Source organism: Budorcas taxicolor, chromosome 23 (assembly GCF_023091745.1).
Source record: "Budorcas taxicolor isolate Tak-1 chromosome 23, Takin1.1, whole genome shotgun sequence".
NCBI classification, from domain to species: domain Eukaryota; kingdom Metazoa; phylum Chordata; class Mammalia; order Artiodactyla; family Bovidae; genus Budorcas; species Budorcas taxicolor.
This window is the reverse complement of record NC_068932.1, coordinates 17239924-17253275: the sequence shown is the minus strand read 5'-3', so window position 1 is coordinate 17253275 and position 13352 is coordinate 17239924. Positions and strand designations below refer to the sequence as shown.

At 44.0% G+C, this 13352-nt stretch overlaps 1 protein-coding gene across 1 annotated transcript in view; it reads left to right on the top strand.

Annotated features, from left to right (window-relative positions):
- The window catches only part of BLNK (B cell linker), a 79541-nt gene that overhangs the window by 52571 nt on the left and 13618 nt on the right, over positions 1–13352 (top strand). The window contains exons 9-10 of the mRNA XM_052661068.1: positions 760–831; positions 11961–12033. Of these exons, the coding sequence (XP_052517028.1) occupies positions 760–831; positions 11961–12033 (145 nt within the window). The remainder of the gene's footprint in view (positions 1–759; positions 832–11960; positions 12034–13352) is intronic.

Sequence of the window (13352 nt, the reverse complement as noted above, 5' to 3'; positions counted from 1 at the left end):
GTTCTAATTCTTTAAAACTTAGTGCTACCTCAGGCCCACAAGAAACATTTCATTTGTAAATCCTTCACGAAGTAACAAATGCAGTTACAAATAAACTATCTTCAAAAGCCCATGCCACGTACCCTCAGGATTACTTTGGACATAGTCACTATGGAGAATATAATTCTGTATAAATGCTGCCTCTTCAAGTAACGCTATTCATCTAATAAACCTGACTCCGAAGTAGCGGTACTCAGGTTTTACGGTGTCATCACGTCACAGCCCTCTCCTTCACGCCCTAAATATCAACAACAGCGTCTAGGCCCTCCAGGATTCCTGAATTCACCCATAACCACAAAACAACAAGTACAAATGAAATTCCCCCATACCCCCAAACCTACAAAATCCAGGAGAAATGATGTGTGGCAGGGAAGGCAGGGCTATTAATTTGGCCCCTCCACTTGTTAGTTTAATACATGTTCCTCTGACGAAAAACAAACTCTTTCATCTCTGAGACCCCCAGTTTGGCAAATGAAATTCCAAGCAAGTATTCACTTTAATTATTAACATATTCATTCGAAAAATGTTTCTTTTTTTCTTCTGAAAAGGCTGCTTTTAATGGCTTGTGGGCTTAAGTGTGTCTCCCATTCTTTGCAAATTATCCAGTCTAGACCATTATTTCTACCATGCATTTTTCCATAAGTGTAAATCTCCATCAGTAGACTGTGTCTACAATATATACACATAACCCTAATATATATATATGATTGTGTGTTTCAGCTCCTGTCGTAAATAGATCAATCAAGCCGAATAACTCCTCAAAGTCAGCCTCTCCTCCAGGGACAGCTCCAGGTAGGATATACACATGATTTGGTGTTTTTGTTTTTTTATTGTGAAATGATTACATTTGGGGATTTGGCTTTCAATCCACTCTAAATAAGATAAACAACTCAGAAAAAATATTATGAAACAATCCCTTGTATTTCCAAATGTCTTCATAAGTAGCAACAGAGACTTTTTGCGTTCATGCACTGTGTGGTGGCACCTGTGTGGGGGACCCTCGTCCCCATGTCCCTGCGTCTCCAACAGCCACATCCTGGTCTTCATCTGACCTCTCTGGGCACTTCACTGGTTTCTCCTCCTCTTCCCCTCCCCTGACTGAGGATGCCTGCACGGGTCAGCTTAAGCCCTCTGCTCTTCTGGCAGAATATCGTGCAGGTTAAGAACTTGGGTTCTGAGCCAAGCATTCCAGTGCTCCCCATTCTCAGCTGTATCACACTGGGTTTGTACTTTACCTCTCCAAGCATCACATTTTCTCATCTGTAAATGGAGATAACAGCCCAAGCCCTGAGACAGGAGAATTCTGAAAATGTGAGTGGGAAATTCTTAAGTGCCTGGCATACAGTAGGTGCTCAGTAGACCATTATTTTTCACTTCTTTCGGGTGTATCCATTCTCCTGTATTCACTTTGGTGGTCTAAGCTAATAACCCTCTGGTGTCCAAAGTTAACCCTCCTTCCTTCCCACCACCACAAGCTCAATGCATCCATCACTCCTACCCTTTGGGCATTCCTATTCCTCTTTACACCTCAGCCTCAGGGCTCCATGTCTCAGCGTGCTTGTGCTCTTTCCCAATCCTATTGCTTTTTTCCTGAATTTGCTCTTCTATTTCGGAGAAGGCAATGGCACCCCACTCCAGTACTCTTGCCTGGAAAATCCCGTGGATGGAGGAGCCTGGTAGGCTGCAGTCCATGAGGTCGCAAAGAGTCGGACATGACTGAGCGACTTCATTTTCATGCATTGGAAAAGGCAATGGCAGCCCCCTCCAGTGTTCTTGCCTGGAGAATCCCAGGGACGGGGGAGCCTGGTGGGCTGCCGTCTATGGGGTTGCACAGAGTCGGACACGACTGAAGCGACTTAGCAGCAGCAGCAGCAGCAGCTCTTCTATATTAGTTGTCACCACCTTAACCAGACTTTCTTTAACACTTCATACCTTCTGTCTTAACAGAGTCCTCGCCTCTAGGCTCTTTCCTCAGTCACTGAGATGAGCTTCTGACCCTTCCAAATGTTGCTAGCTTCATCCCATTACACAGTTTGTACCATGCCATCCTTACCCAAACCATGAACTCTCAGTGGTTCCTAAGCGTCTCCTGTTCCTGCTGTTTAGTCACTCAGTCATGTCCAACTCTTTCTGCGACCTCATGAACTGTAGCCCACCGGGCTCCTCTGGTCATGGAATTTTCCAGGCAAGAATACTGGACTGGGTTGTCATTTCCTTCTCCAAGGGACCTTCTTCTGTAGGGTCTGGCAACTCCCAGACTGAGACCCACAGCGCCGAGTAATGCCCATCAGTTCAGTTCAGTTCAGTCTCTCAGTCGTGTCCGACTCTTTGTGACCCCATGAATTGCAGCACGCCAGGCCTCCCTGTCCATCACCAACTCCCGGAGTTCACTCCAACTCACGTCCATCGAGTCGGTGATGCCATCCAGCCATCTCATCCTCTGTCTTCCCCTTTTCCTCTTGCCCCCAATCCCTCCCAGCATCCGAGTCTTTTCCAATGAGTCAGCTCTTCACATGAGGTCGCCAAAGTACTGGAGTTTCAGCTTTAGCATCATTCCTTCCAAAGAACACCCAGGGCTCATCTCCTTCAGAATGGTCTGGTTGGATCTCCTTGCAGTCCAAGGGACTCTCAAGAGTCTTCTCCAACACCACAGCTCAAAAGTGTCCCCTCACCCTATCATAGCACAGAGAGACGTAAGAGCCTCCTCCACAGCTCTCCTCCTCATCCTCTCCCCAACTGGGTACCCAACACACACACACACACACACACACACTCCCTTCTCTCCCAGACCTGAAGGCTCAACACAGAGATTGGGAGACCGACCTCTGCTTTCAGTGACATGGTCCTTGAGAGAAAATGAAAGAAGAGTATTTTTAGTATGTTTTCCTAGACTCATTTCCTGTGCAATTGCTCACCCTCTTCACAAGTTCTTACTTCTCCTCACCCTCAGAACCCGCAAGATCTTTATACTGGCAGCGTAGTGGTCAGAGTCATCTTATCCAGCTCATCTTCATTCCTGGGAACAAATGTCAACACACCAACCTAAAACATCATGGAGAGGTTGCTTTCTTCCCAACTGAAATAGAGACTCCTGACCTGTGATAACTCAGGAGAAGCGCCGTCATTACTGGAATAGAAAATGTTTCATTGAAACAGATAAATGAAGGTTTAAGCACTCCTTTAGAACAACAGTTTAATTCTCTCTGGCGCTTACATCTTAAAATGCTCTTCTTGTCTTATATGGACGTTTTCTTCCTAAAACACAGCTGATACTCCAATCAGCCTGTTTTTCATGGGTCCTGCCTTCTGGCATTTGTTTGTGTTCTCACTTTTATGACACCAAATTCTACACATCCTTCAAAGTCCAGCTTGAAGTCTCCCCTCCTGGAAACCCCCTATGTTTTTTTATCCCTCAGAGAGCTTTTCTTTGCCATAAGTCTCATCCCACTTATACTCAGCCTGCACCTATTCTCCAATTGCTTTGGGTCTCAGTCTAATCTCCCTAAGTATGTTGCAAGCTCCTTGAAGACACTGCCTTAGTATTGCTGACACAGGAGGCCTTTCCTGATACCACAGTGGGCTGGATCCCCTCGGTGTGCACGCCTATTGTACCCTGCAATTCCCGTTTATCCCCTATCCTTCCTGAGATCTCTGTCTTTCCTGTGAGACTCTCAGCTCCATGCCTTGCTCATACTTGTGTTTCTAGGGCCTAGACAGGTCCTGGCTCAGAGCAGGTGCTGAAATGGTAGGTGGGTCAGTTGATTGAGAGCAATTGAGCCCCCCAACTCTGACTGTCTTTAAGGAATTATATGGCCCCATTATGAAGGCATTAGCCCACTAGATTTCCTATTCATTAGTTTTACATTAATCTAACGTAGCTAAATTTTATCACTAGAGGCATCAGATGCAGAAACCAAACTTGAACAAGAAAATAATTTCTTGGTTAAATGACTGTTGGATATAGACAGAAGAAAGTTCAGGAGGAAGAAGGAAGTGAGTTAACTTAAGGAACAAACCTCAACATTTAGAGGGAGTTTCTGAGTATGCAAACAGTATAGTTTTCAGAGATGATTTTTGTAAAATGAATAATCAGACTCCTGGCCTATGTCTTTGAATAATTGAACCATTGTCCTTTAAAGGCTTCAGAAAGTGCCCTATAGGCATCATGACAGTGCTAAGTTTTCAGGTGTCCCTATCAAAATACCCCACCGTGACACTTAAAAGTGAAAGTCGCTCAGTTGTGTCTGGGACTATACAGTCCATGGAATTCTCTAGGCCAAAATACTAAATGGGTAGCCTTTCCCTTATCCAGGGGATCTTCCCAACCCAGGGATCGAACCCAAGTCTCCCATACTGCAGAATCCTGGAGTGGGTAGCCTATCCCTTCTCCAGTGCATCTTCCCGACCGAGTAATTGAACTGGAGTCTCCTGCATTGCAGGCGGATTCTTTACCAACTGAACCATAAGGGAAGCTTGACACTTGTTTCTGGTTAATGTTGCTCTTGGCTCTTTGATGGCTAGTAAGGTGCTGGCTAAGGATCACACACTGGATTAGGCGCAAAGACAGGCTTTCTCTCTCAGTGTTCCATCCTGGGAAGCACAGTAGTGGGACTTAGCCCAGACTCCAAAGCCAGACGGTCCAAGCCTTGGCTCTGACACTCACTAGGTACTAGCCTTCAAGCAAGCTACGTAATCCCCCTGTCTGTTTCCCCTACTGGAAAAATTAAGGAGAAAATGGCACCTATGCCTCAGGATATTGTGAGCATTAAATGAGTAAAAAGATATGAGTCATACATAAAATACAAGCTCTTTGTGATTTATTATTATTATTATTGTCCAGAATCACTTGTTCAACCTGCCTTAATTCAAGACCAGTCTGATAGAGCAGCCTGTGCACATCTCAGGGAAGTGTTCCTTTCTTTCCATATAAAGTTTTACTCTAAATCACATTTTTCCAGCCTCAGCACAGTTGGTGCTTGGGGCTAGGTGATTCTTGTGGGGGCTGTGCTGTGCATTGCGGGCTGTTCAGCAGCATCTCTAGCCCCTGCCCACTAGATGCCAGTATACCCCCTTCTTCAACAGTGATTGGTAAAGATGTCTCCAGTCACTGCCTGGAGGAGGGAGACAAAATCACTCCCCGTTCAGAACCACTGGTCTAAACAAACTGAAAGACAGTCACCCATTGTGATTGGAGAAGGCAGTGGCACCCCCACTCCAGTACTCTTGCCTGGAAAATCCCATGGATGGAGGAGCCTGGTGGGCTGCAGTCCATGGGGTCACTAAGAGTCGGACACGACTGAGCAACTTCACTTTTCACTTTCATGCATTGGAGAAGGAAATGGCAACCCACTCCAGTGTTCTTGCCTGGAGAATCCCAGGGACAGGGGAGCCTGGTGGACTGCCGTCTATGGGGTCGCACAGAGTCAGACACGACTGAAGCGACTTAGCAGCAGCAGCAGCAGTGCATTTAGAAGGTGGTTCAAGCTCTGGTTGATTCTGTACTTTTGTCAGAAGATGGTACTCAAGGCATGTATTTCTGAGCATCCTCTAAGAAAACTGCATTTTAAAATATTCTTATTTCTTTATTTCCTAAAATGGGGGGCGGGCAGTGAGCAGAGTTTTGGAATTTACAATTCCTTGCTAGTGTGCAAGTTGAATTTTACCTGTAGCCCAAATTGTTCTGAAGTTGTTAAATACGATGTCTTTATGTATTTTGTCAGAATTCAAGCAGTGCATGAGAGTATAGGATGCTTCAGCTAGTGTGCCCCACTAACAATATATATAGGGTGTCTATAACAGCTAAAAGAGATTAAATCCCAAAGGCTTACAATGTCAACACTGGATTATTAAGAATAGGGAAATTTAGCAACATTATATGTAAAACAGAATAAAGGATGATTCATAAAATACATGTTAAGTTTGGTTCAGTTCAGTTGCTCAGTTCAGTTCAGTTTAGTTCAGTCGCTCAGTCGTGTCCGACTCTTTGAGACCCTATGAATTGCAGCATGCCAGGCCTCCCTGTCCATCACCAACTCCCAGAGCTTGCTCAAACCCATGTCCATCAACTCGGTGATGTCATCCAACCATCTCATCCTCTTTCATCCCCTTCTCCTCCTGCCTTCAATATTTCCCACCATCAGGGTCTTTTCCAAAGAGTCAGTTCTTCGCGTCAGATGGCCAAAGTATTGGAGTTTCAGCTTCAGCATCAGTCCTTCCAGTGAACATTCAGGACTGATTTCCTTTATGATTGACTGGTTGGATCTCCTTGCAGTTCAAGGGACTGTCAAGAATCTTCTCCAACACCACAGTTCAAAAGCATCAATTTTTCAGTGCTCAGCTTTCTTTATAGTCCAACTCTCACATCCATACATGACTACTGGAAAAACCATAGCTTTGACTAGACAGACCTTTGTTGGCAAAATAATGTCTCTGCTTTTTAATATGCTGTCTAAGTTGGTCATAGCTTTTCTTCCAAAGAGCAATTGTCTTTTAATTTCATGGCTGCAGTCACCATCTGCAGTGATTTTGGAGCCCCCCCAAAATAAATTCTCTCACTATTTCCATTGTTTCCCCATGCCATGGCATTCTCCATTGCCATGAAGTGATGGGACCAGATGCCATGATCTTAGCTTTTTGAATGTTGAGTTTTAAGCCAGTTTTTTCATTTTGCTCTTTCACTTTCATCAAGAGGCTCTTTAGTTTGTCTTCACTTTCTGCCATAAGGGTGGTGTCATTTGCATATCTGAGGTTATTGATATTTCTCCTAGCAATCTTGATTCCAGCTTGTGCTTCCTCCAGCCCAGCATTTCGCATGATGTACCCTGCATAGAAGTTAAATAAGCAGGGTGACAATATACAGCCTTGACGTACTCCTTTCCCAATCTGGAACCAGTCTGTTCTTCCATGTCCGGTTCTAACTGTTGCTTCTTGACCTGCATACAGATTTCTCAAGAAGCAGGTGAGGTGGTCTGGTATTCCCATCTCTTGAAGAATTTTCCAGTTTGTTGTGATCCACAGTCAAAGGCTTTGGCATAATCAATGATGCAGAAGTAGATCTTTCTCTGGAACTCTCTTGCTTTTTCGATGATCCAACAGATGTTGGCAATTTGATCTCTGATTCCTTTGGCTTTTCTAAATCTAGCTTGAACATCTGGAAATTCACAGTTCACGTACTGTTGAAGCCTGGGTTGGAAAATTTTGAGCTTACTTTGCTAGCGTGTGAGATGAGTGCAGTGCAGTAGTTTGAACATTCTTTGGGATTAGAATGAACACTGACCTTTTCCAGTTCTGTGGCCACTGCTGAGTGTTCAAAATTTGTCGGCATATTGAGTGCCACACTTCCACAGCATCATCTTTTAGGATTTGAAATAACTCAACTGGAATTCCATCACCTCCACTACCTTAGTTTGTAGTGATGCTTCCTAAAGCCCACTTGACTTCGCATTCCAGGATGTCTGGCTCTAGGTGAGTGATCACACCATCATGGTTATCTGGGTCATGAAGATCTTTTTTGAATAGCTCTTCTGTGTATTTTTGTCACCTCTTCTTAATATCTTCTACTTCTGTTAGGTCCATACCATTTCTGTCCTCTATTGCACACATCTTTGCATGAAATAGTCCTTTGGTATCTCTACTTTTCTTGATGAGATCTCTAGTCTTTCCATTCTATTGTTTTCCCTCATTTCTTAGCATTGATCAATGAGGAAGGCTTTCTTATCTCTCCTTGCTGTTCTTTGGAACTCTGCATTCAAATGGGTGTATCTTTCCTTTTCTCCTTTGCCTATAGCTTTTCTTCTTTTCTTAGCTATTTGTAAGGCCTCCTCAGAAAACCACTGTGGTTTTTGCATTTCTTTTTCTTGGGGATGGTCTTGGTCCCTGCCTCCTGTATAATGTCACGAACCTCTGTCCATAGTTCTTCAGGCACTCTGTCTATCAGTTCTAATCCCTTGAGTCTATTTGTCACTTCCACTGTATAATCATAAGGGATTTTATTTTGGTCATATCTGAATGGTCTAGTGGTTTTCCCTACTTTCTTCAATTTAAGTCTGAATTTTGCAATAAGGAGTTCATGATCTGACCCACAGTCAGCTCCCGGTCTTGTTTTTGCTGACTGTATAGAGCTTCTCCATCTTTGGCTGCAAAGAATATAATCAATCTGATTTTGGTATTGACCATCTGGTGATGTCCATGTGAAGAGTCTTCTCTTGTGTTGTTGGAAGAGGGTGTTTGCTATGACCAGTGAGTTCTCTTGACAAAACTCTGTTAGTCTTTGCCCTGCTTCATTCTGTACTGCAAGGCCAAATTTGCCTGTTACTCCAGGTATCTCTTGACTTCCTACTTTTGCATTCCAGTCCCCTATGATGAAAAAGACATCTTTTTTGGGTGTTAGTTCTGGAAGATCTTGTAGGTCTTCATAGAACTGTTCAACTCCAGCTTCTTCAGCATTACTGGTTGGGGCATAGACTTGGATTACTGTGGTATTGAATGGCCTGCCTTGGAAACAAGGAGAGATCATTCTGTTGCTTTTGAGATTGCACTCAAGTACTGCATTTCCAATTCTTTTGTTGACTATGAAGGCATTCTTGCACACAGTAGTATATATAATGGTCATCTGAATTAAATTTGCCCATTCCAGTCCATTTTAGTGCACTGATTCCTAAAATGTCGATGTTCACTCTTGTCTAACTCAATGAAACTGTGAGTGATGCCATGTAGGGCCACTCAAGACGGATGGGTCATGGTGGAGAGTTCTGACAAAACATGGTCCAACTGGAGAAGGGAATGGCAAACCACTTCAGCATCCTCGCCTTGAGAACCCCTTGAACAGTATGAACAGTATAAAATACAAGTGGTAGAAGGAAAAACTAAGGGTACATTGTTTTCCCAGTTAAGAAAACTTAGTAACCAGCAGCTTATGCAAAGCTTGTGCTGTTAAATCAAACATTAACATAGGGACTTCCCTTGTGATCCAGTGGCTAAGACTCTGACCTCCTAGTGCAGGGGGCTTAGGTTTGATCCTTGGTCAGGGAACTAGATCCCACCTGCTGCAACTAGGGATTTCGCGTGCCACAACTGAAGATCTTGCATGTGCAACTAAGACCTAGCGAAGCCAAATAAATAAATAAATAAATTTAAATTAGCATAATTTTTTGCTCACTGTGATTTAAACAGAGCTGATTTTTCTCTTTTGTTAGTATGCTTTTGGACACATCTCCTTCTGCTGCATCCCCCATTTCTGCCTTGGAGTTTTCCAACCAAGAATTCAGCTTTACCAGGAAGTGGGGATCCTGGCAGTAAGGAGGGTATGATGTTGTCCTTCCCGAGCCATGCCCAAGGGTCTGACTTCAGCCAGAGTGACAGGAAGGGTCACTGGCCTTGAAGGAGTCATTTTCCATCTTCCCATGGGCATCCACAAAAGCACCCCTCTATTTCACTAATCTTTCCCCACAACAGGGAGAAGCAGCAAGTGAGTCTGACAGCCCAATCATGCCCCCAGGGGAACACTATGAGATTTTTGACTGGAGAGGATACGGCCAGCCTCGGCTCTCAACACGAATAACCTTAGTTTTCGGCAGTGGACCTTCCCGCTTAACAGGGGAGCCCCTGTTTACTCCCTTGATCCTATGGGAGGCTCAGAAGTGACACATGTGAAGTACCTGGCCCAGGGCCCAGCATCTAGAGACACTGAAGTGGTTGATAACAAGAGGATAAGATGAAAATAGCAATAATCATATTTACTGAGATCCTTTATGAGTTATAACTAGCATAAGTCATAAAACTCATTCATTTTACATGTATAATTCAATGGTTTTTAAAAATCATTACATTTGCAGAGTTTTGTAACCAACACTACAATCCATTTTAGAAATTTACCATGTCCACCCCAACTCCAAAAGAGCCTTGATGCCTGTTCCCATGCTCAGCCCTGGGTATTCTGATCTGCTTTCTTCTGCTATAGAGTTATCTTTTATGAACATTCATACAGATGGAGTCATAAATGTGTAGTCTTTTCCATCTCACTCCTTTCACTTTACTCAATGCTTTTGACCATCAAATACTTTCAATCCCTTTCCAGCAATAATTTTACTTTGCTTAGTGATTGCCCAGCTGCTAAGTCATGTCCGACTCTGCAACCCCATGGACTGTAGCCCGCCAGGCTCTTCTGTCCATGGGACAAAGGGCTACAGTCCATGGGGTTGCAAAGAGTCAGACACGACTGAAGCAACTTAGCATGCAAGTACAGCACCAGCTGGGAATCTGGTTAATTCTGTACATGTTCGTGCATGTGTGTGCTAAGTTGCTTCAGTCCCTTGAAATTTAGGTAGTCAAGACAAGGGTATTTCACAAAGAAAGCACCTCCCACTCACAATGTCAGTCTTAAATACTGAGAATTTGAAGAGCAATATCAACTTGATGCTCTAGCTAATGAAACACAGTTGGACTCATACTACTACATATTCAGTTGATATTGCAGTTTACTGACACGGGAAATGTTAAAAATTTCAAGTGTAGCTTCTTTTTCAAAGTGTTTTAAAAAAAATCATGTCAGGGTCAGGTTACAACTAAGTAAGAGTTACATGGGAGGGGCCTCTCCTTTTGCAGATGCCGCTGGTGAGAGCTGATGGAAATTAGCCCTTTTGTAAGGACTGTGTGTAGAAAGAAAGTCAATGGGCTCTGAGCGAGAGCCTGAAGGACTCTAGTGAAGTACATGAGAATGAACTTTATGACGTCTTCACTTAATACTTTTCAAGGCCTTTCCCCCTTTTTTGTGTTTGGAATAGGTGGCCCTGTCTGATGAGGTGGTGTGGGGTGCCTTTGTATTCCCTTGTAAATTCTGAGAAGTCAGAGGCCTACTCGGCTCTTCCACAGCAACTAACATAGTACTTCCAAGCGCTTTACACATACCAGGCTCTCAATAATTCTTAGTAATAGATTATCCCCTCACCATTTGCTTATGTGTGCTTTATCTTGCGAACTCAAATAATACAGACTGAAGGCAAGTCCAACCTACATTTATAGCATATCCCCTTTAAGTCCATTGGGAACTGTGAACTTGTAAATGTCGTAGGTTCTTAATTAAAATATTCATTCAGTTCAACTTAATTCAATAGAGAGCCTTCATATCCCTGAGCAGTAAGGTCCAGGCAGGCGAATATCAGCTTGAGAGGAGGCAGCCAGGAGATGCTGAGGGGGCTGGCTTAGCTCAGGCCTCTCCCCTTCCAGGCCTGCTCCCTTTCCAGTCTCTCACCTTCCACTCTCATAATGATGGTCAAGTAGGGAGAAGGGAAGTGGGCACAGTGGACAAGGCCTTTTCGATCCCTTTTGTGGCTTCAGAAGATGAGATTTCGATAACAGCTTGCTGCTTCTCTCAATGTGTCTATTTGTGCAATGGGTAAAGGCCCTGAGAATACAGAGATGAATGAATAAGTGTCCTTCAAATGTGAGGTGAGGTGTGTGTACTGTGTAAGTATGCACAGTTAGGAATGATTGGTATCTCTAGGTGTGATCAGGAGTGGTGGGTCTGTGCCCCTCTGACTCTGGGCATCTCTGGTGTGCACATATGTGCAGTGATTATAGATGCAAGTGTGAGCCCCTTCCCATATGAACCCTTGTGAGCTCTCACTGAGCCCATAGAATCAGAGGTTCTTAACTTGTCCCATAAGGACAAGGAGAGGTCATTTAGCAATGTTAGGATGGGAGTTCCTAATTAACACCCCAGTTCTGAGCTTATAAATTGGCATTTTAAAAAGTATTTCATTACCTTTGCCTATGATAGGTTTTCCCCCCAAACTTCAACGTAACTACTTATATATGCTTAACTGAAAGTAACAAAAAAATGTGCATGTCTTTTGAGCCTGCCAGCAAGGCCAGCTCACTGTGCCATCAGGCCCAGAGACTGACCTGTGTATATGTCTGTGCAGGTCGCAAGAGTGGAGCCTGGGACTCCAAGTCAGCTTCTTTACCTGCTGCACCATCCCCACTGCCCAGGGCTGGGTAAGTTCCTGTTGCAGAGAAGCAACTCTGTGATTTAAGTAACTAGTCTCTATCACTGCTGTGAGCGGCCTGCCTGGAATCCACAAAGGAGTCCTGCCTGAGTATCTGGGAGCCCAAGAGGGGCAGGTGTCTTTCTGCTATTTCCATCCAGAAGAGCACACGTGCCCAAGCTCAGATGCAGGCACACCTAACATTACAATAGGTGTGCTCCTGGAGTGTGCGATGACCCTCCTGCCCTAGTCATCTCTATGTCCAAGGCATGCTTCAAGTTGGACTTCGGGTGCCCCTGCTGACGTCAAAAACTAGTGGTCTTTCCTCCCATAAGCTGTCAGTTAAATCTTGAGCTCAGTGGCTTGTGCTCCACAAAACAGAAGCTCCAGAGCTTGAATATTTTAAGACCCATAAGCAGGTTTCATTCGTCCTTTCTACTCCTTGGCTTCTCTTCCAAGTAGTTAGTGATCTGTAAACAAATGAGCACACAGAGCAGCTTGTACGGGGTGTTCAGTCAAAGCAACACTGCTAAGGTTCCTTTCAAAATGGAGATGAGAGGGTCATTCTTTCTCACTGAACTTAGAAGACCTTTGTAAACTGTTGGGTGAGTACTCTAATGTGTTAATACTACAAACAGTGACCCAGTAATGTCATATTGGCTCAACAGGCTATTTTAAAAGCACACTTAAATGTGTCCAAGGCTGGCCTGCATGGTTATAGTCTTAATTCTGCCTTTGAGTAAAGCAAAGAAGCTTTTAATTTCAGGGGTTTATTAGGCAAAACTCTGCACACTTCTCTCTTGGCTTCGTTTTATCACTTCAGACAAGTTACTTAGTCTCATAATCTCTAAAATGTAATAAAAATACCCACTTAAAAAGGACAGTGTGGGGTTTAAATAACATGTGAATAGTCTAACCCAGTACCAGGAATTGGGAATTGTTAGTATCCTTCCCCCAATCATCCAGCTCTCAGCTGAAACAAAGTGAGAGATAGAGAGAAAGCCAGTATTTAGAATGAATGCAGATGACAATTATAAAGCCTTAGCTTCCCTTGTGGCTCAGATGGTAAAGAATCTGCCTGTAATGCAGACCTGAGTTTGATCCCTGGATTGGGACGATCCCCTGGAGGAGGGAATGGCAACCCACTCCAGTATTCTTGCCTGGAGAATCCCCACGGACAGGTGAGCCTGGCAGGCTACAGTCCATGGGGTCACAAAGACTCAGAAATGACTGAGCAACTAAGTACATTGCGCAACATTAGAGTCCAATCTCTACTGAACTAAGGCAAACTGGTATGTTAGCTCATGCAAGAACCCTCAGGACCAGAGG